The sequence below is a fragment of the Anser brachyrhynchus genome (genome assembly GCF_964034855.1).
Source record: "Anser brachyrhynchus genome assembly, chromosome: 5".
In the NCBI taxonomy this organism is placed as follows: Eukaryota; Metazoa; Chordata; class Aves; order Anseriformes; family Anatidae; genus Anser; species Anser brachyrhynchus.
The window spans coordinates 40038494-40059150 of record NC_137699.1 but is presented as its reverse complement, the minus strand read 5'-3'; the positions used below and the strand labels follow the sequence as shown (position 1 = coordinate 40059150).

At 35.2% G+C, this 20657-nt stretch overlaps 1 protein-coding gene across 19 annotated transcripts in view; it reads left to right on the top strand.

Annotated features, from left to right (window-relative positions):
• RALGAPA1 (Ral GTPase activating protein catalytic subunit alpha 1) overlaps positions 1 to 20657 on the top strand; it is a 132567-nt gene that overhangs the window by 90716 nt on the left and 21194 nt on the right. For all 19 annotated transcript variants that reach the window (XM_080594890.1, XM_080594877.1, XM_080594879.1 and 16 more), the window contains 2 exons: positions 8239 to 8397; positions 9651 to 9778. In XM_080594890.1, coding sequence (XP_080451016.1) covers positions 8239 to 8397; positions 9651 to 9778 — 287 coding nt within the window. The remainder of the gene's footprint in view (positions 1 to 8238; positions 8398 to 9650; positions 9779 to 20657) is intronic.

Genomic DNA, 20657 nt, shown 5'->3' with positions numbered 1-20657 from the left:
AGGTAATTGTGTAGAAGAAAAAGCAGTACATCTGAATGGTATTTTAGATTTGAGACTATGCCAATTAATAAATATATGATGAGTACTTTCTAAGGTGACTTTTTTTTCACTGGAGAGTCACGTGCTGTCTATTAACATAATTTTTCCTTTTAAAAAAATTAAAATACTAATAATTTGACAATGTTTATCATATATAAGGTATTTTGGTTTAGAACAGGCACAAGTGTTCAACAGTGATAAGATCTCTCATAGCCACATTAAGAAAAGAATGGTTTTCTGTATCGGTATTTTTTCTTTAGAATTTAATAAATTCCACATTAGTGATAATAAGTTACGGCCTCCAACATGCGTCCTATTATAAATGAACAATTGGCTGTCATTAGACTGTCCCCTGTTCTAGGTACATACATCTTCAGATGTGCTAATCCATCCAGTAGACACGTTAATGAGCACTGGTTGAAGTGTAATATTGGAGGAACTGAAGCTGGTTGACCTCAGCATGGAGTTTAATACTTGTAATTAAATTAGACAGTAGACAGTTAGTAAAGAGAGAAATAGCCATGCCTCTGGCAAACTTCAATTATTAATGACTTTTTTGTTCTTTGTGTTCAACTTGAAGAAAAAATATTATTGTTGTTATTGTTATTATTATAGACTGACTATGAGTTTTAACATCTTGCTGTCGCATCTCAAATTATTTTTTTTAATTAAAAATATTTTTTCTTGTATGTCTATGGTGCTGGGCCCTTTCTGTTCTTTATTCCATGAAGTATAGCCAGATTAATACTCAGGTTATTAAATGATTCATAGAATTGGTTTATTAGAAAATATAATTAATTTTTGAACAAGATTGTTGCTATTGTTCTAGTATAGAACATATATATATTGCTACAATATATACTGCTAAGTTGACTGGCTTCTGAATTTTTTAAACAGAAAATTGATTTTATAATTATGCTTTTTATAATTTATAAGCTTATAATTATGCTTACAGTCCTTGCATATAATGTTTGAATTAGAGCATTAAAAAGTGTTGACAGGGGGAAAGATAGGTCATAATGAAAATTAATTAATTTTTCTTAAATAATTTGCAAATGCTGTAGGCTTCAGCAGAACACGCAGGAAAGATCTCATGTCTGTTTCCAGGAGCACTCAGAATCTGCATAGAGCTGTTCTGCCAGACAAGGTTCAGTGCTGCTCCATGCCTCCTGTGATTTCAGTTGTGAAAGTGGTGTCAGCTGGACTTTTTTAACAACTCCAATTTGCCCCAAGCCTGTTTCTCTCCTCCTTCACCCACAATCTCACTTTACAGTAATTAAGAATATTTGAGGTCTGTATGGATATGTCAGGAGGGTATATATCAAAAGATTGGGATTGTATTTGTTGCCCACTGCTGATGGGCTGTTTAACTTTAATCAAGCTACTTTATTCTGCATGGCTTTCTTGCCTGTTCTTCTGCATGTGTTTTTTGTTCATTTATAGCCCAGTTTCCTAATGAACAAAGGCTTGTGAGTCTGCCTTTATGTCCTCCCCTAATTTTTTTTTGAACCGTTTCAATCAAATTTAGTAGAGACATATTGGAAAGGTATTAATTTCATGTGTGTTTAATGAAGATAGACTAAATAAAGCAGTAGGAGAGACTCTTTCCTACTCATCAGGTAAAGACTCTATGGGGAAACATTAGACATCAAGGAACCAGCACAAGAGAGAGATACTATGAGTGTCATCCCAAATTAGAGAAAATCATCATGTTTGCACCTTGGGTAAAAAACAGCAAGTCAGAGCCATAGGAAAACAGGTTTAATTCTTTTACTGTTTGTAGAACTGCTTGTGCTGCTTAGTCTGTGATCAGATCAGAAAAAGACCTGTTTTTATGAGATGCACCATTTTATGAGGTGCTATCCAGCACAAGCTCACACCCAGTAGCGTGAACCTCAAAGTCATCTGAGTGCCATGCGTGCTAACACTTGTAATTGTTCTGAGTGCATGTACTGTTCATGACCTTCAGAGAAACTTGAGTTTTGAGTTTCTCTGCAGGTCTTTCATGTGCTTTCTTTCATTCAAAGAGAAAAACAAGCAAACTTGCAGTTGTTGGCTTAGTACTGCTGCTGTTTTTTATATTGTAGATGTGCCTAGAGGTGCATGATAGGTTCATCTTATAAATGGAAATTAAATTAAATTAAAGCAAAACTTCTTCCTGCCAGTCCAGCCACGGCAAAATCAAGATTCTGCTGTTTCAGAGGCCAACCCAATTTTAAACTTATTTTCCATCAGTCTTAAAGAGCAGTAAATAAAACTTTTAAGTGTCTTGGATGCCTCTGAAACATTTGTTACTGAAGACATGAACAAGAGCAAGAAAAGACATGATTACAGGAAGAACAAATAAAAAACTTCTGGATATATAGAGGAACTTAACATTGAAAGTTAAGCATATCCAAAGAATGTATTTAATTTGTAAATACTACATTAAAGATTTAAGGTTGATAATATAACCCAGTTTGTTTTTCTCTAGAATTAAAAGTTAGAGTAAAAAGCATTTACAGTAGCCTGACAAGAACAAACTTGCAAAGAAAATGTCAGAATTAAATGAAACTGTGAAAACTCAGTTCACAAAGTGAAAAAGCTCGTATCTGTCTCTACAGCTTATCACCTGTCTAGCTGCTTCTTCCTTAGATAACCGAGTGGAGGTGTTGTACATGAGCTTATACACAAGACATGTAAATAAGTAATAGTAATGTTACTAACAATTGGAGTACTAACTCATCTTGGACCTTGGGTGTATTACATCATTCTAGGTTATCTGTGAGGTTGTCCTAACCACCTAAAAGAATTATAACTCTGAGTATTCTGAGAGTTCATTCTGGTATTAACATGTATTCATTCTGGTATTAGCATGTATTGGGAAATTGAAGGTTTATAAATGTAAATTATTAGTACAATATTTCTTGAGTTATCATTAAGTACACGTATTGCTAAAAAAAAACACAAAACAACAATAACAACACACAAAAGTCATCAACACACCATAGGTACTGAAATAAAGTTTTGTGAAAAATTCAACCAGAGGGTACATACGCTGTAGACAGCAGTGCTGCCTACATTTAATGGGCAAAACTATCTGCAGTGAGGCAGTACCTCAGATGTTTCTGCTACTTCTGTTCTTTTTATCATGAACACTTTCATTTTTGAAGAAGAAACAAAGTTTGGGCTAGCTGTTATAAGAAAATATAATAGCCTTTTTTCTCCCTCCTTTAGGTAAGCGAGTATTAGAAATTACAGTAATTTTGGCAAGAGTTCAAGGGTTAATGCAACAGATAAATAAAAGGAATTTTCTGTAAATTGAGCCCTGCATTATTTCACTTGTCTTGCCTTTCCAAACCTAACTCATTTAATTTTAAAAAGTAAATACTTAAATTCTTCCTGACAGTGTGCTTTGCTTTTACTATCGTTTATTACTTCAATTATGCTTGGTATCACTTAGAACAATCTGCCATTTGGAAATTTCAGTATAGCCTGCAGCTTAGTATTAAGTCTGGCTGCTATTGTAACATGTACAGCATATGACACTAATGTATCAAAATTAGATTTGATCATCCCTCCTGGTTATATTTATTTCACGTTTCTTTTGTATTCAGTTAACATAAATGTATTAGGAGAGCTGACACATGATGATGGCTATAGAGTAAGAATATTTTAAAGTATTTTGAGTTAAATTTGAAATTTCAGGTAACCTAACAGTCGGTCATTTTTATATATTTATTTTAATGGAGTAGAGTTTCAAAGCAAGCCTAAAAAAATCTGTTCATCTCTGACATCTCCTCAGGCTGTCTTCCCGTCAGCTCAGATTTAAAATTGGTAAAACAGGGCTCTTAATCTCTTTCTCATTGCCACCTTTCTGGATCACCATGGATAACATGACCATTGTGCCTGTCACTTGTGCCCATAACTGGAAATCATCTTTAATTTGGTCCACTTTTCTGGATTCTTACATTCAGTCTCTGCTTAAGACTCTGTTCTTTTTTCTGCAACGTTTCTTGCAATATAGCCTTTCCTTCTCCATACACGAAGCTAAAATTTATCCACTATATCCTAAACTGTTGTCTTGCTTGCTGAACCTTCCTTTCTCTGGGCTTGACACTTTGATCCTTTAAGAACACTGCTATAAAAGACATTTGCCTTTTTACAGATTCTTTACATTTGCCCATCTCTATTTTATGTATTCCCTTATATTTTGATAACAAACTCCTGAGAACAGTTAGACCCGCATTTATACAGTATTTAGTATTTTAGAATGTAAAGGTGTTTCAGCTATAGTGTATTACAAGTTACTTGAAGTCTAACATTACTTTAGTGATTTTTATTATTTATATTATTGCTGTGCCTTAAATCTCTAGTAAATACTTGCACTCTATTTTGCTTACTGTAATTTATGCACATACAAAGGTGTAAATTTAGGGAGACAAGGTCAGGAAGTGAGTTTGAAGATAATAATGCTTTACAGAACCAGTGGTGAGTTTTGAATAACCAGTGGCATAGATTTCACTCTCGGTACCTGTATATGCTGTGCACAACACATCTGATTCTGTTAGGTAACACTGGGACCACAACTCCTTCTTAGGAAACCATGTTGCCATCTGTTCTTAGGAGTCAATGCACAGAGATGGTTGTAACTCAGTATCTTTGTACCACTTGTGTCCAGGACTTAGTAAATTCTGGGATGCTTCCAATTCAGTGCAAAGACATAAAGAATCCAGATTAAAGTGGAAAGAGGTCAGACTCTGGCTCTTCTGTGGTGTAATAATTACAGTGAATGATGGATTCTCCTAATGTTTGCTGTGCTTGCAGGAGAGCTTTGTAGTGGAATACTGCTCAATTTCAGAGTCCTTCAAAAGGGAACTGAAAAATGAAGAAGAAAAACTGGAATTCTTCTTTCTAAAAAGTTAGTTCAAAAATCTAGCAGGCCTTGGAAAGCTTTTCAAAACGATTCCAGATATTGGATATCTCCCATGAATCAAGCGTTTTGATCAGTCAAGTTACCAGCATTCAAACTTTTCTATAAGCGTTGCTTGCTGACCACGGTGAGGACATGAAAGAAGCAACAAGGAGCACTATGTTAGGATCAGAGTTTGTTCTGATCTACTCTAGAAAAACAAACAGAATGACTTCTCCAACGTTTATTTCTTCTCCAAACATAAAGATAAAATCAGCAACTTCTATCAGATCTTGTATACTTGTCTATTCTCTTGTCACCCTTTTGTCTCCGATGATGGAAACAAGGCATTGATCATAGTCTCAATTTTGGGTGCAATACATCTTGTTACAAACCACCATATACAGTTTATACCATCAGCCACCTGCTTGCACCATCTGACTTTGACTCTCAGTGCATTGCCAAATGTTACGGAGATGCCATTCAACACTTTACTCAAACTGAGTCTTTGCCAAATCATTCTTGGTAGTAACCATGAGGTGAAGCACACCTGACAGGACTTGGAACTCAGTGGAATAATCCAATTCATTTTCCTTTTCCTCAAAAGAAGTTTGTGAGTTTAGCCTGGACTGTATCCTCACACCTCCATGGGCTATAAAGCAGATTTTGAAATGGAGAGAAAAATCACTGATGGGGCTTCAGTACACTTGGCATACAATAATACATGCCCCTCGTCAGTAGCTCCTGTAAAATAACTGCACAATGCACTTTTATCACACTCCAAAATCTGTGGCAGTCTGATTTGAAAGTATACACCAGTAGTGATGCTCCATCTTAGAATCACAGAATCATTAAGGTTGGAAAAGACCTCCAAGATTATCTGGTCCAACCATCACCCTACTACCAGTGTCACCCACTAAACCAGGTCCCTAAGCTGCAGATATCAGTAAGATATCAGATAAGATAAGTAAGATATCAGCTGCAGATATCAGTTAGCTGCAGGTATCAGTAAGAGGTACACAGGGGCAACCTTTGATAAATGAATCTCAGAGATGCCAAGAAGGTGTACTATCTAAACTCCGTATATGTTTCAGATTTTAAGGCCATTTATTTGGCATGTAGACTGTCTCTGTCCCTTGTTTCAAATCTAACGGTGTGAGTTATGTTGTCTTTGAGTCCAAAGATGGTAAGTAAAGGAGAGCTAATTCTAGTAAATAGTTCAATATTGCTGTACTAGGAGTGGTACAGTGCAGTGATGGGTGTTCTGCTTTTTGGCAGCCAGTTCAATAGAGGTGCACCAGACAACCATGTCTCAATATAGGATCCTATATTGTACAGTCTTTTCGCATTCCACAAGATTTCATACCTGAACCTCTTACTTTCCCTTTGATAAGGCTCTGTAATCCTTCCTGAGCTTTTCACTTGCTTCTAAATGTGTGCCCATCAGTTCCACATGCCTTTCTGTCACTGTCATATTCCAACAGATAGCTTGGCTGTCACTTCACCTGGGAAGGCAGAAGCAGCTTAGGCCCTCATAACAGTTCCACAGTTAGTTGTCTTTTTACAACATACGTCACTGTTGACTGTCATCCAGAGTTTCTGCAGCTGCTGTTTGTGTTTCACATCAGTCATTCATGTTGCTGCCTGGTTTTGTTCTAGTGTAGTCAAATAAAACTCAACGTAGTGAATGTTGTTATAACCAGTTCTTCTCTGGGTCTGGGTTTACAGTTGGCACAAGAGCATCCCTAAGTGTTGTTCAAAATAACTCAGCCATCTACAAAAGAGGCAAGAATAGCTCACTTCAAAGGAACTGCAATCATTGTACATTAGATGTATGTACGGTCTGGTCCAAGCAACACAAATGACTTGTTGAGCATCACACAAGATGCGGGGCACTGATGCCATCTGTCCTTTGCCCAGTCCAATGCTGAAGAAAAAGCTTTTCTTGCAGAAATACTATGCAGGTTTTCAGGCTGATACAATTCAAAGCCAGCAGAGAAGAGCAGAGGCGGCTTTTTTTTTCTTTTTTTTCCTTCTTTGTTTTGTTTTTGTAAAGGCTGCTGCTGACAACCAATATAAGTCTTCAGATAAGACGAAAGCAGCATTCCAGGAGGTTTCATAATATAAACAAGCAAATACTTGCAATGAAATTTCTCTGATGACTGTGTATATGTTTTGCTTTTATTTAAAGTGCAGTTGTATTTTGAAAATGAATACAGAAAATTGTTGCCTTTTTATACAAAATAACTTCTTGTAAGTGCTCAGATTAGTATCTGCATGTTACCTGTTAACAGCAGTTCACAGTGCTGTCCTTTGAATAACATCAATGCAATTGTTTGACAAACTAGAGTTGGCTAAAGCTGTGCAAACAAACTGAAAACTGTGGGTGAGGAAAATTGTCAGCTCTATCTGGTGATGCACAAGGAGGAAAAAATGAGATTCCAGCTTGAATTTTCACAAATGGCCTTTAGTGGAAGGAAACTTAATCTTTAATAATCTGAATGTATTTAATCAGCATACATAAAGCCTCTCTCCATGATGTTAACAGTTTTTTTTTTCTCAGATGGCAATGTTTTACCTGAAAGAGCATTTGGGGGCTTCAGTGCAGATAATTCCAAAGCGTTCAGTATGTTCTTCAGTCGGGTTATGTGATTACAGCTGACAGTGCAGCACTGATTTTCAGCATCCCATTCAGCCATTCTGAGCAAGTTTTTTTGATTAATTTTTCAAGACCTGTTTTTGTTTACAGGGGGGTGGTTAGTTTTCCAAAGGTGTTACAGGTTTCTGTTTCATCTAGGGGTGTGCCAAATGAAGCATCTCATCTCCTTTAGAAGGCTTTTTGTTTGTGGTGGCCAGTTTGGAATTTGGCTAGAATGATGAGGTTAAAAGAGTGCTTAGATAGGTATCTTTTATACAGATGTTCATCCACATGCTTATAAAATTCATATAGAAATTAGTAGTTCACTGCCTGTGAATGAAGGCAATCTTGAAAGCATTTTAGCAAATCAGATTGAATCATTCAGCATTCTTGAGATAGTATCAACAAAATTTTAGTTTTTAGTAGTCTTATTGACATCTCTGTTAAATAGTCGTTGGCACCGATGTATAAAAATCTATAGCAAAAACCAGTACTGCAAACTAATACTGTGACTGAAAATGTAAGAGAACTATAGTGTAATATGTTTACTTTATTCATCCTTCTTTATTTCTTTTTAGTGGGTTTGTCCTATTGAAAGATGAGCATTTAGTATAGCAGTATGACTACAAGATATATTTAAACTGACAGGCTTTTATCTCTGCTTTTTCAGCTAAGACATTTAGGAAACGATGAAGTACACATTGTCTGGTCAGAGCATACTCGGGATTATAGAAGAGGAATAATTCCAACAGAATTTGGTGATGTTCTTATAGTTATCTATCCCATGAAAAACCATATGTTCAGTATCCAGATCATGAAAAAGCCTGAGGTAAGAGTGGGGAGGTTTGTGTGTATTTCCTTCATATGTTTGTAATGAACTGAATTCTGTTCTGAATGGGAGCTTTTGGTGTAATAAATTGATTCAACGAGGTGATCTGTCTTTAACACTGACAATTGCAGTGGAGTGGTAGGAGGAAGGGGAAGAAATCAGTGAGAACAGTGCATGGTAAAATAAGCAACGTGAAACTGCAAATATCTGATCCTATCAAGTAAATCTGCTAACACTTTAAACTGCAAACAAAGCTGGAATATTCTGCATAATTATTTAAATTCTAAGATAAACTTTGAAATCTTCTTTGTCAAATTTGATATGTGACCGTGGGCATTGAATCATAGCCTGCTCCAGCTTTCTCCATCCATGACATATTCCCCTTTCTTCTTAAAGCCAGTTTTCACCTTCTCCTGGACTCCACGCAGGAATTTGGAGATTAATTCATCAAAGCAGGGATCATTCAACTCTAAAGCATATGAACACAGTCTTTCTAATGACTGTTCATTAAATGTCTGTGCCAGCTCTGTTCTTAAAACAGTGGTTTAGGGTAGTGAACACTCACTGAGTAAAAATAGTCCTAAATGTTTGTACTACATAATTTCTGTTTCTGATGTCACTTGCCATGAATTTCTGTATTTCAAATTTTAAAATTCTTTCTAGAAGTACTAAAATTAATAAAAGAGATATGACAGATAGAGGTTCTCCTATCTCTCTCTGATGATAGGAATGAAATGATGCCTGGTACATGGTCTTGTTACTGCTGGGTTACTTACATTTTAATTACATTTTAATTAATAAGTATATTATTTTCCTTACTCTTTAGGTACAATGAGTTGTATTATGGAAGGGCTTGCAGGTTAAAGAGGAAAAAGGAAAAAGGAAGCTGCTCTTGCTTACTACTACCTACAATATTGTCATCTAGTCTTTCAACCTCATAAACATCATATGCATGACTATTCTTAGGATTTTGGCAGCAAGTGTTGAAAATAAGCTTTGATGAGACATAGTATTAAAATAGTTGCTTAATTTTCTTCAAATACTATGTTATCTATTACCAAGGATATCAAGCTGTTATATGGCTGTATATTTCCCCAAGAGAAAAGGTCTGTCATGGAGCACAATAACTGGTCTGATTGTCTAGCAATGAGGAGAAAAAAATTATATATTTGAGTGCTCTATTGTTAATGTTGATTGCTAATTGTTATAGCTTAGATCTTGCTTTATGTTGGATTTCTTAATTTTTTATTCAGGTTCCATTTTTTGGTCCACTCTTTGATGGTGCTATTGTGAATGGAAAAATTCTTCCTATTATGGTTCGCGCAACAGCTATAAATGCAAGCCGTGCATTGAAATCATTAATCCCATTATACCAAAACTTGTATCCTTTCACTCATATGGTTCCCAAGGCATATACATTCCCTTGCAGTTCTACAGATATGATTTTCATGTTTTCTGTCATCTTTTATTTTTGTCAGATTAATTTAGGGAAAATAGTTTCAGTGTATTATGGTGTCATTGCCTTTAGGAAACTTAAACCCATAGAACAGCATTCAGATAAAGACCATTTTTAATTAAGCAAAGAATAGATTCAGCACTAAAAAGTTGTTCTTATAATATTTTATAACATGGAGTAAATTCTTAGCGCATTGTCTCAAGTAATTATTTTAATGACCATCTTGTGGGTAGACTTTCTAAAGCATCCACGTCATGGTGTTACTAATCTTTCTTTTCTTAAATATAAAGTATTTTTCCAGTAATAGTATGTCTTAGTTTTATTTTCTAGAAAACAATCTAGCATCCTAGAAGGATGCCAATGCTGTTTTCCTTCAAATTAGTTACTTTTTTTTGTCCTATAAATTTTGTTGTTCAGCTCAGAATGCATTTTTTTTGTCAAAATGAAGTTAGTGCCTTTGTAAACATGTCAGAAAACTATCTCATTTTTTTGTTGGAACTGAATTGTAGTATTTTGAAAGGGCTGCTCTTGAGAGAATACCAACCAGAAATTAAGAAACATAAGGTAAGTCAATCACTTTGATGTCTCTCCTTCTTAGGATCGAGTTCTATTCTGTTATGTACGTGTTATTTAAATCAACAAGAACATACTATTTTTTGGTTTCATAAATTCAAAGGTAAGTTTAAATTTTGATCCAAAAGACATTCTGTACTTAATTTCCATCCAAGCTGTAGATATTTGTATTTGTCATGTGATAGATTGATACTAGAATACTCCATTCTGTTAAGGCTGACTGTTAATACTCATGTTTGTTCCCACTTTAAATATGATGAAGTGGATGTACAGATGAGTGATGGATGGTGTTTGATGTGATCACATTAAATGACGTTGGTGCCATTTCTGTACATGACGTTGATTCATTGTATTTTTATGTTCAGAAAGGTCCGATCTTTTTGTCATTACTCAAGTGGCTTAATCAAAGTATTTAAAATGTATTATCATCATTATACCACAAAAAGTGATGTCTTATAGCATTATATTGATGTATAGTGATGAGCAATTGGAAAACAATTTACTTTGAAATAGCAAACTTTTAGTAGGAAAAAAACCACAAACTTGTATGTTTCAACTTCTTTATAGAATATGGAAGTTGTAATAAATTCCTCAGTCAGAGCTTGCCAGTTCGATGTCTTGGAATTGGCCAGGTCCTAAGAGCTGTTTATTGTATATTCACTTAAAGTTCAGTTCTCTAAACTGTACTTTCTATATGCATCAATTCACTCCACGTCATTGATGAAATAATGTTGCCTACATTAAAATGTTGATATGTCTCCCATAATATGGTTAGCATAATAACTATGAAAAGCATTACCTATATTTAATATTAGATAGTATTAGTTGGTAGGTTTTATGTCATCACTTGGTAAGCTTATGAAGCATCAGCTGATTGAGCACTGATTTTAAAGGCTTTATTAAATAGCCAGTGGAATTCTTTTTCCACCTGACTTAGAGTATCTTATACTCAGTGCTTTGTATAGTACTTCAAAAACTAAAATGGAGGCATGAGGACTTCTTTAAAAGCTGTTTGCTTGGAGTGAGATTAGAAAAAACGTCTAACTTCCCTGGACTGAGTTAGGCTATGGTGGGGTCAATTGCATCAGTAGGGAACAGAAAAATAAAATAAAATACATTCCAAAGTTTGGCCAAGTTCTCTGTGTTTTAAAAAACTCTTGATTAAAAAGTCGTGTCCTTGCTCTTGGTGTTCAACCCATCATCATATTTGAGGTTGATAAAGAATTTCCCTTAGATAAGAACAGCAAAGACTGGTAGGAGTTTGCTGTAACATGGACATAGTCTAGGAATATTTGAAGAATATTTGAAAATTGAGTCCAGTTAACGTTCCTGCAGTAGAAAGGAATTGAAGATGTTGAGGATTGTCTTTAGTGTCTCCCACTCTTTTCCTCTGGCATATTTTAGCTCTGACAAAAGCCTTTCTCTACTAGCTTTTAAGTTTGTTGTGGAATGAAGGGGGCAGGGACAGAAGTATTTTACGGTCTGTGGTTAAATAGCATTTCTGGAGACCTCTCCAGACTTAATGTGTCTTGTGGAAGACAGGACTTTTTGAGCAAAGAAAAGAAAGGGCTCAGAGTAATGAAAACAATACCTCTGAAGACAAGGAACAGAAAAAAAGGAACAGAAAAGCTGTTTTTCAGAAGGTGCACCAAAAGCAGCAATCCTTCAGAAAACTGAAGCTGATAATCAAGGCCTCCCACATGTCCAGGGCCATAATTGTGTCAGTGAAGGAGACTTCTCAACTGATCTGCTTGAAATTAGATTTTATTTATCTATTGAGTATATTTTAATACATTCAAGCAGTGATAATTTTTTAGGAACTTTGATGATGGAAGTGGAAATATAGTTTAATGTGGATCTTGAGGGAACAGGAATACTGAAGACTTCTGTTGAATACATAAAGAACAAATTTCAAGCCATACACTTCTGTATTTGCTCTCCTTTTACTAATGTAGTAGACCAACAAAATAGGTAATTAGAAAGCCAGTATCAGTGTATGGATGGCTCTGTGCCTGCAATGTTGTGGTTCATTTCACTGTGCTGTGGAATACTTGGTGGACATTTTTTCACTCTGCATGGAGTTGATGATATGTAGGTCTGTGCTTTTGTATATTTGAGGAATATTTACAGTGTTGTGTTGCAGATCTTTGTGGTTAAAATGGGTCATGGTAAACTCTTGATTAAACTAGGTGTGTGCTGATTTGAAAGCATATGGCAACATGAAGAAAGTGGCACTGCATTTGGCCCTTCTCCTTCCAAGGAGAGGATTTATCCATCCTGAGTTAGTGCTTTTTCTAAATGCAGACCTGACTGAAAAAAATCAGCTGTCATTTGTAATCAGCAGGGATATTCAGTCCTCTTCATGTAACCTGATTGCAACTTTTTCCTTATTGAGCTAGTCTGTTAATCATGATGTGGCAATGAGTAGTACATGTGAATAGTATAATAATGGTTGCATGGATACAGGAAATTCTGCTCATCTCCCTTTTATAATCTGCTCCAACTTTGAGAATGTATTGTATGGTCTGAAGTATCTTTCTGAGATTGAAATACTCTGTCATTCACATTCCTCTTTCTGATGTTATTTTGACACTCCTGATAGCAAACGTGGATAGCAAAACACTGAAGATTTGATTTTGTTAATGATCGTTAAAGGTTTCATCTGCTCTGTTTTCATTCTTTGCTCAGAATACTATAATAATGTTTCAGTATTGTAGTATTTTAAGATTAAAAATGTACTGTATTTATCAACAGACATCAGACAGGCATGGCAGGTATCTTGCTTTAATTTGATGCTTGACATTTTCATTGCTGTAGCTTCTTGAAGAGAAAATTGCTATTTTAGATGGCATTACTATGTTGATTTGTGGAATTTTCTTTAGTTTCCCCTTGAAGGATTCTGGAGCTCCTCACTGTCTTTCAGTTGCCTTGCTTTCATGTAACAGTACCCCTTCACCAATAGGCGGCATATATGCATGCAGTAGCAGATGACACGCAAAATACTTGCGTTGTCTCACTACCGAAGCAGCAGTACCCCCTTCTCTACCTCATATATGTGTTGCTTGTCATTCCGTTTGCCTTCGTACACATCTATCTCCTGAATACACTCCAGCTGCACGTATGCTAGGAAAGCTGGTAAGACTCACAGCAGAGTCTAGCAAGACTGCAGGTGTAATAAGGGTACTGAATGGTGAGAACAATTGTTTTCACTATGACGTGGAATAAGTAGGCTGTTATTTAGAGAGTCATTAAATATTTTTTATTTATTGAATTGTATGGAAAGTCCTGGTAGGAATGGTTTTACTAATGGCTTCGATATCTGAGCAAGCACTTTGTTACATTCTGAATTCAGAAACTATTGTATGTAGGAAATCTATCAAAACTAAATATTTTGAGCAATAGGAAGAGTGGTTTCATACAAAAGTTTACCTGAACTTCCTGAATAAATGACAGGTGTTAGATGCCAAAAGGTACACAAAGGTAACACTCCTTACTTGGCATAGTAGGCTTGTCCAATGATCCAAGTTGTTAAAATTATTTATATTATACAACAAGCCAGGAAAAAACCTAAAACCTTGTGAGAGTACAGTGTGAAACACTACTGTATTACTTTTTAGATATTTACACAATTTTTGGAGCATTATCAATTATTGCAAACTATCTGCACTTCAGATTGTCTGCAATTCAGACACCGTGATGCTTTCTTTCTTATGTAATATTCCCCCCCAAAAGGATGCTACCTAATGTGTAGCTGCACACAAAGGAGTAAATCTTATTGAGCATCTTTTAAATCTGAAATTTATTGAAAGTTTAGAACATCTGGAACATAGATGACTTGTATCCATAATAATAGCATCATTTTCACTTCTTTATAATAATCTGCAAAGTATTTGACCTCATGCCAATAATTCTTCAACCAGTTGAATTTTTTTGTCTTATGTGGAGGAATGTAAATATTAAAAATATAATGCTGCTTTAATTATTCAATCTACAGAATGCAGAATGTTGTAGAATAAATCTTTATCTAAAGGATTTAGTAATTTTTGTTACCAAAACGGGAAAATTTACACCTCCTCATCTTTTTGACATTGTATTCCTAAACAGTTGGTACTTGATGCAGCTAGCGTTTTTAGACAGTTGTCTTCCAGAAATGGAAAACATAGACCCGATATGGTATCTGACAAGACAGTCACTTCTTTACAAATAAAACAGTGTGTTTGACGGGTTTCTTAAAAGTTTGACATATATTAAAAGCTCATAGCACAGAAGCTTTCTTGCTTGATGAGATATACTCAACTGCCCCTGTAAAGGGATTTATGTGAAATGTTAGTGTCTTTATTTGTTGTGTCTGCTTGGCTATCATCTGCCTCAAGATAGAATTTTGGACATTGGAAAACCTGTATTTTAAAAATTGTAGTGGTTCATGACATACAGTGAGCAAAGAGCAAGTTTACATTCTCTAGTCACATTTAATTAAGCACGTGTTTCATTTACATTTTCACATGAGGATTTGTGAAGATTTTGGAGATTTCTCTCTAATACAGAAACTTAGAAGTTAAAGCTAGAAAGCACTGACTTTGGCAATACCGGTTTCCCTTCCCTTTATTTGAATGAGCATGTGTAAGAAAAAAATGAATGCAATGATACTGCATCAGTGATAAATGTGTTTAAAATGGAAAAGGCATAAGAGGTGCTAAAGGAGCATTCCTTCTCTTTCCTAGATATACATCAATTCATTTTTCAGAATACCACTTAATCAATTTTGGTATCGGTGAAAGAAATAACACACGCTGTTATAATTGCTCTTCTAATATGTTCATTCTTACAATTTTTTTGAAATGCCATGTGCCAAGACTCTCATCAAACTTCACTGTATTTCTGGCAATACAGTTTTGATACATGACATTTAATAAGCTTTTAAAATACCTGTTATTGCTTCTTCTGTCATCATAGGTGAAAAGAAATAGACAATAAATATAATGCTTGATATACTTTTTAGATATTACTCTATATGCTTTACAACAAATAATTGAAAATTTCTAGATTTCAGTGAATATTTATCCCATCCTGAGTCATATCATTGTAGCCTTATCTGTTGTGAGCTCGAATAGGAGTCGCAGATGAATTCATTATATGACCCCTGCTGTTTCTTCCATGAGGAAATAGAGTTATTTCTAAAATCTACTTTACTGTTTAGTGATGGAAATTATTTTCCAAATACAAGCAGGAATCACAAGGTAGAGAATATGATGTTCAGTCTTTCCTAATCCTAGTTGTGCTGAAAACTCTTTTGATCTTTTAATAATTCATAATGTAGTTACTTATATGCCTGCTTACAACAGTTAAAAAAAAAAAAAAAGTGAAGATTTCCCTGGCATTTATAAATATCGGATTGTTTTAATAGACTGTTCAGCTGTTTCAATTTCAAGGAATAGTGTAACAGTTTCTCTCAGTATTGTAAGACCTAAATATAAGAGGAAGGTTCTGCCTCTATACAGAGGCATACATACACGTGTGCATGTGTGTGTGTGACTAGTTATAGGTATGTAATGACAGTAATAGCTTTTTATATCATCTTTATGGAATTTTCTTCCTTGAACTAATACATCTAGTTAATGTATTTTTCCTTTGATGTCACAAGAATATTTGGACAATAAGGGACTGTTGTAAGAAAAATTCCAGAGGAAATACCAGGAGGATTTGGTTTCTTGTAAACCATGGATAGCTAAAGTACTCAGAATGGCAAACCACTAATGAAAAAAGCAAAATGAACAGTACTTAAATAACCACTGCATTTATGAATATTCATAATCAAGATTAGCACTTTAATATGTTATACTGAAAATTGGTGCTCTTCGAAATATCTTACTTAAAGGAGTTGTATACGTGATGGCAATGGAATGTAATAGAACCATATAAAGTAACTTCTGTATGGATAATAAAATCACACTGAAATTTGCCCCATTAAAATAAAAGGCCAAATGAAAAAGCAGTGAGGATTCCAAAGCATAAATTGTGCTATTTATGTTCGTTAAGTATAGTTTGAATCCTGTCTTAGGGACATCTCACCTAACTATATATCTAATGTTGCTCAGTAAATGAGGCAAGTATTGATTGGCATATGCTGCTTAAATCGATCACCTTGACAGCCAGAATTACAGTAATCTGTCAGTATTAATGACTGTCTTTCAAGCTTTGATACCTCTCCTTCGCTTGTCTCGTCTTGCCTCACTTCTGTTTGAAGTGCATTTTCTTGCAACCCCTGGTTTTGTCAGGGTAGGTATTTTTGTAGTGTTTTTTCGTCCCCTGAGTCCAATTTATTGGCTTGATCATGCAATTAGAGTTAAAATGCAACACCAGGGAGCAAAAGTAGGCAGTGTTCTGAGTAACAATTGGACCTCAGGGGTAGCGCAAGCCTGTTCTCAGCCATCATTTATTAGTTACCTGTTGAAAGAATAGGATTGTTTTGCAATGAATAATTCCAAAGCATCACTTTAAATGCCTTTGATTTTAGCCACTAGAGACAAATGATTGAACCAACATTTGTGATAGGTTTTTAAACTCTCACCTTAGCGTTTGTCATATAGACACTTCAAATAACTGCTGGAGAAATACTGCAGATGTGTGTACAAAGCTGCTGCTTTTCCTGCATTTTCATGTAGACATATACATCATTTCAGTTGCTTTTCTTTATTGTTGTTTTTCTTTTCTTTTGAAGAATGTGATTTTAATACTAGGAGTAACTTGAAATGGAAAGCTTGAAAGCATTGCTTCTGTATTATAGTGTAATATATTTTCATGTATATAGTCTATGAGGTTTTTTGGCAAAATGTACATGCTATACTTTTCTTTAACAGCAGTTCTGGATTGGTATCTCTTCAGGCAAACATATTTTCTTCAGTAATTTTCCTGCTTCTAATCCCAGAGAACCTGCCTTCTCTACCCCAATAGCTCTTCTGTCTATCGCTCTTATGGTCTGTCTGCAGATCTTAGGATGCTGGGAGCACCTCTTAAAGAGGTATAGTGTAAGCACTTGGATTTAAGGGTAATAACCTTGTCATTATCAGATACCATAATTTGTTTTTGAATTAGTCGTACAGTTTTATTTGTTAGTTATTCTTCCCTAATGAAATGCACGAGACTCTCTTGAAAGTGGTAAAAAAGCAAAATATCAAATAAGGCAAAACTGTTTGACCCTAGTAATACAATTTTCTTCTAATAACTACACTTATAAAGACCTTAGTGTGCTGTGCATAGAATCATACAGTGGCTTGGGTTGGAAGAGACTTAAAGAACATTTAGTTCCAGCCCCCGTACCATAGACAGGGATGCCACATATGTTGATGTAGATGGTTTGGGATGGGGCTCAAATCTTTTTGTATTGTTCAGAAAAAATAGAGGTTCTTCTACATCTACATTCTTTCATTAATTGACTTTACCCATCTGAAGGGAAGTCTACTGATTTCTGTATAAAATCTGGCCAGGCTTATTCAGGTGGCATTATGATTTAGAATAAAAGAATGTCAGTGGGCTACCATGAAAAGCAGTGAAGTGCTTTATCAGCCTACGAGAACTTGTGAATTGGGATCTGTCAGCACAGATTGCTTAGGGGAGGCAAGTTCCTCTTTGTTACTGCATCTTTTGAAGGTAGGAAATTTTTGGTATGTTGTAAGTTGAAAATTAGTAGAGCAATCACTCTTTCGTCAAAAAATGTGCTTTAAAGGTCTGTATATCCCTCTTCTAAACAAAAATGTGCACAGGAAAGAAGGCGGAGAGTCCTTAAACTGGAATGAAAAATATAAACTAGTTCAATCATATGCAGAGTGATTGCTTTGTACGTAACACAGAATGACAGGTTTTTTGTTAATACCTACTTAGCCTTATTAATTAATTAAACATTTTGGATAACAAAAGCCCATTGTTAAAATGTTAAGACTCTTGCCCCTGTAAGGTGTTAAAATTCAAACATACAGATTTCTTTGATAGCTCTCAGTAGTCTGTGAATAAAAGGGAAGATTAAACAATTTTTTGTGTCATTTCTAGGGTTTAGAATAAGGTGGGGACTTTTGTTGTTGTTGTTGTTGTTTTAATTATTTAAGCCCTGTTTTTATGCTGTGAAAGAGAGCGTTGTTTGGTGTTGTTTTCTGGAATTGTTTTTTTGGAATTGTTTTCTGGTCATAAACTCCTAATAACAGATAAATGACTTGCAAATAACTTGGAAGTTTTGTATGCTAAAACACTAAAAGCTGTATTTATAAAAAGAGTTAAGTATATACCACTGATATGTATTGATTGTGTTATATAAATTGGTGGGAAATGTGGGATATTATTTGCAACAAGCAAAACTGACAAACACTAGTGTCTGTGAGATAGAGAGATGCTTTCAGATGATAATGACAAACTGTTTCTGCATCATTCTACATATGGTAATCAAGACTGCTTTCCAGTACCAACAGAAGAATTAAAAATGATACATGGCAAAAAAAAAAAAAAAAGAAAAGAAAAAAAAGAGAGAGAATAGAAACAAGCCTATTGGTTGTCTTTGTTCTCCAAGCCTCCTACAAATCTGTATTTCAGTTATTGAACAAAGGGGTTTTATATAATACCTGTGAATATGCAAAAATATCTAGCTGGAATATGTAACAATATTCAGTAATTAAACAGGTCAAAATTATAGCCAAAAAAGAGTGTATGCATATAATTAATTTTGTATGTGCCACATATTTAGTAGAAAAACTGAATAACATGAAGCAAGGATTAAAAGTTAGTATTACGGTAATTGAAATTACCATATGGTGGTCTGAGGAACATGAGTCCTAATCATAGCCTGGCCAATCAAATTAATCACAAAATACTTTCTAGACAAGACATTAGAAAAAAATAGTTTAATTGCTGATTAACTGCACCTGAATAGATCTGTGGGTCATAGATATATGTTTCCTTCTGAATGCTTCTTTTCCCAAACATAGAAGAATGCAGGCTATTAGAAAATCTTTTAATTTCTGCTTGCCAAACCATAGTTACCATCCATCTGTTCTTGCCAATTGTGGAAAAAGGTCAGTTTTCAGCAAAGCCATGCATTTCACAGAAGGTATGTGAAGTGAAATTTCACAGGGGACACGATGGATCCTGATTCTTAGTGATAAACCTTTGGGGCCAGCCGGGTTGGCATATGGTTCAGCATGATATGAAGGCTTGGGTTCCCTGGCTTCACTTCTTTGGCGTGGAACTGATAAAACCTGGCTCTTAAGTATTGTTTCAGTGGACACCAATCATGGGCAGCAGGAACTGCCCATTTAACTCTCTGTGGGAAGGAAGCCCAGACCCTGTTCACAATAGTACCATTGTAGTGCTGCAAACTGCTCTCAACAGCTTGACAGCACTAGGGAGGAGGGAGAAGGGGCTGCTTTACTAATTGCTCTTCAAAATAAAGGGAGAGGGGAGCAACTGAAAATATTTGTTTTCATCATTTGAATAAAAGATGCCTGTCTTCTAGTTCTGAAAATTATGGAAGACTTTGGTGCCATCCAAAGAGACTTATAATTAGCTTATCTTGTATCTGTACTCCAGCAGCCCAGGGTAAAGATTAAAACAACAACAACAACAACAACAACAACAAACATTCTCTTCAAGTATAAAAGAAAAAGAAAAGGCAGTTTTAAAGTTTATTTAAATGCAGATTGGAATTAACGACAAAATTTCTCATTTGAGAAGTTATCTTTGTTACTATGTAGTGTGGGATTGCAAATTGATTTGTCTATGTATGTATTCTTTACTGGATTATATTTAATATTAATATAATTTTATATCTGTAATTTTGCAGTTTCTGGTGAAGTCTTTATGAAGAGCATTTTCTTAACTGTTTCTCTCCTCAGTAAGTACATCTATATCAGCAGAGATAGTATTTAAGATAGAAATTTAAACTTCTGAGTGTATGAAAACATGCAGCATTCAAGCCAATACTAGAAGCAAAGAGCCAGTTTTGCTTCCCTATTTTTACACGCATCAATCTTCATTTCTTGATTTTAAACCAATACAATGCTGAGTATCAGAGTGGGGATAAACCCCTCTCCCCAAATCTGGCATTTTTGTGAGGCAGCACTTTCCTCTGCCCTATACTATTCTACATTATTTGTGGGCTGACGTGATGATTGAAATGGCTGAACACCTCTCATTGGCACGTTTGGTGAAGCATCCTTAATAAACTTCAGCCCTTTGGCCAGTCGTATCT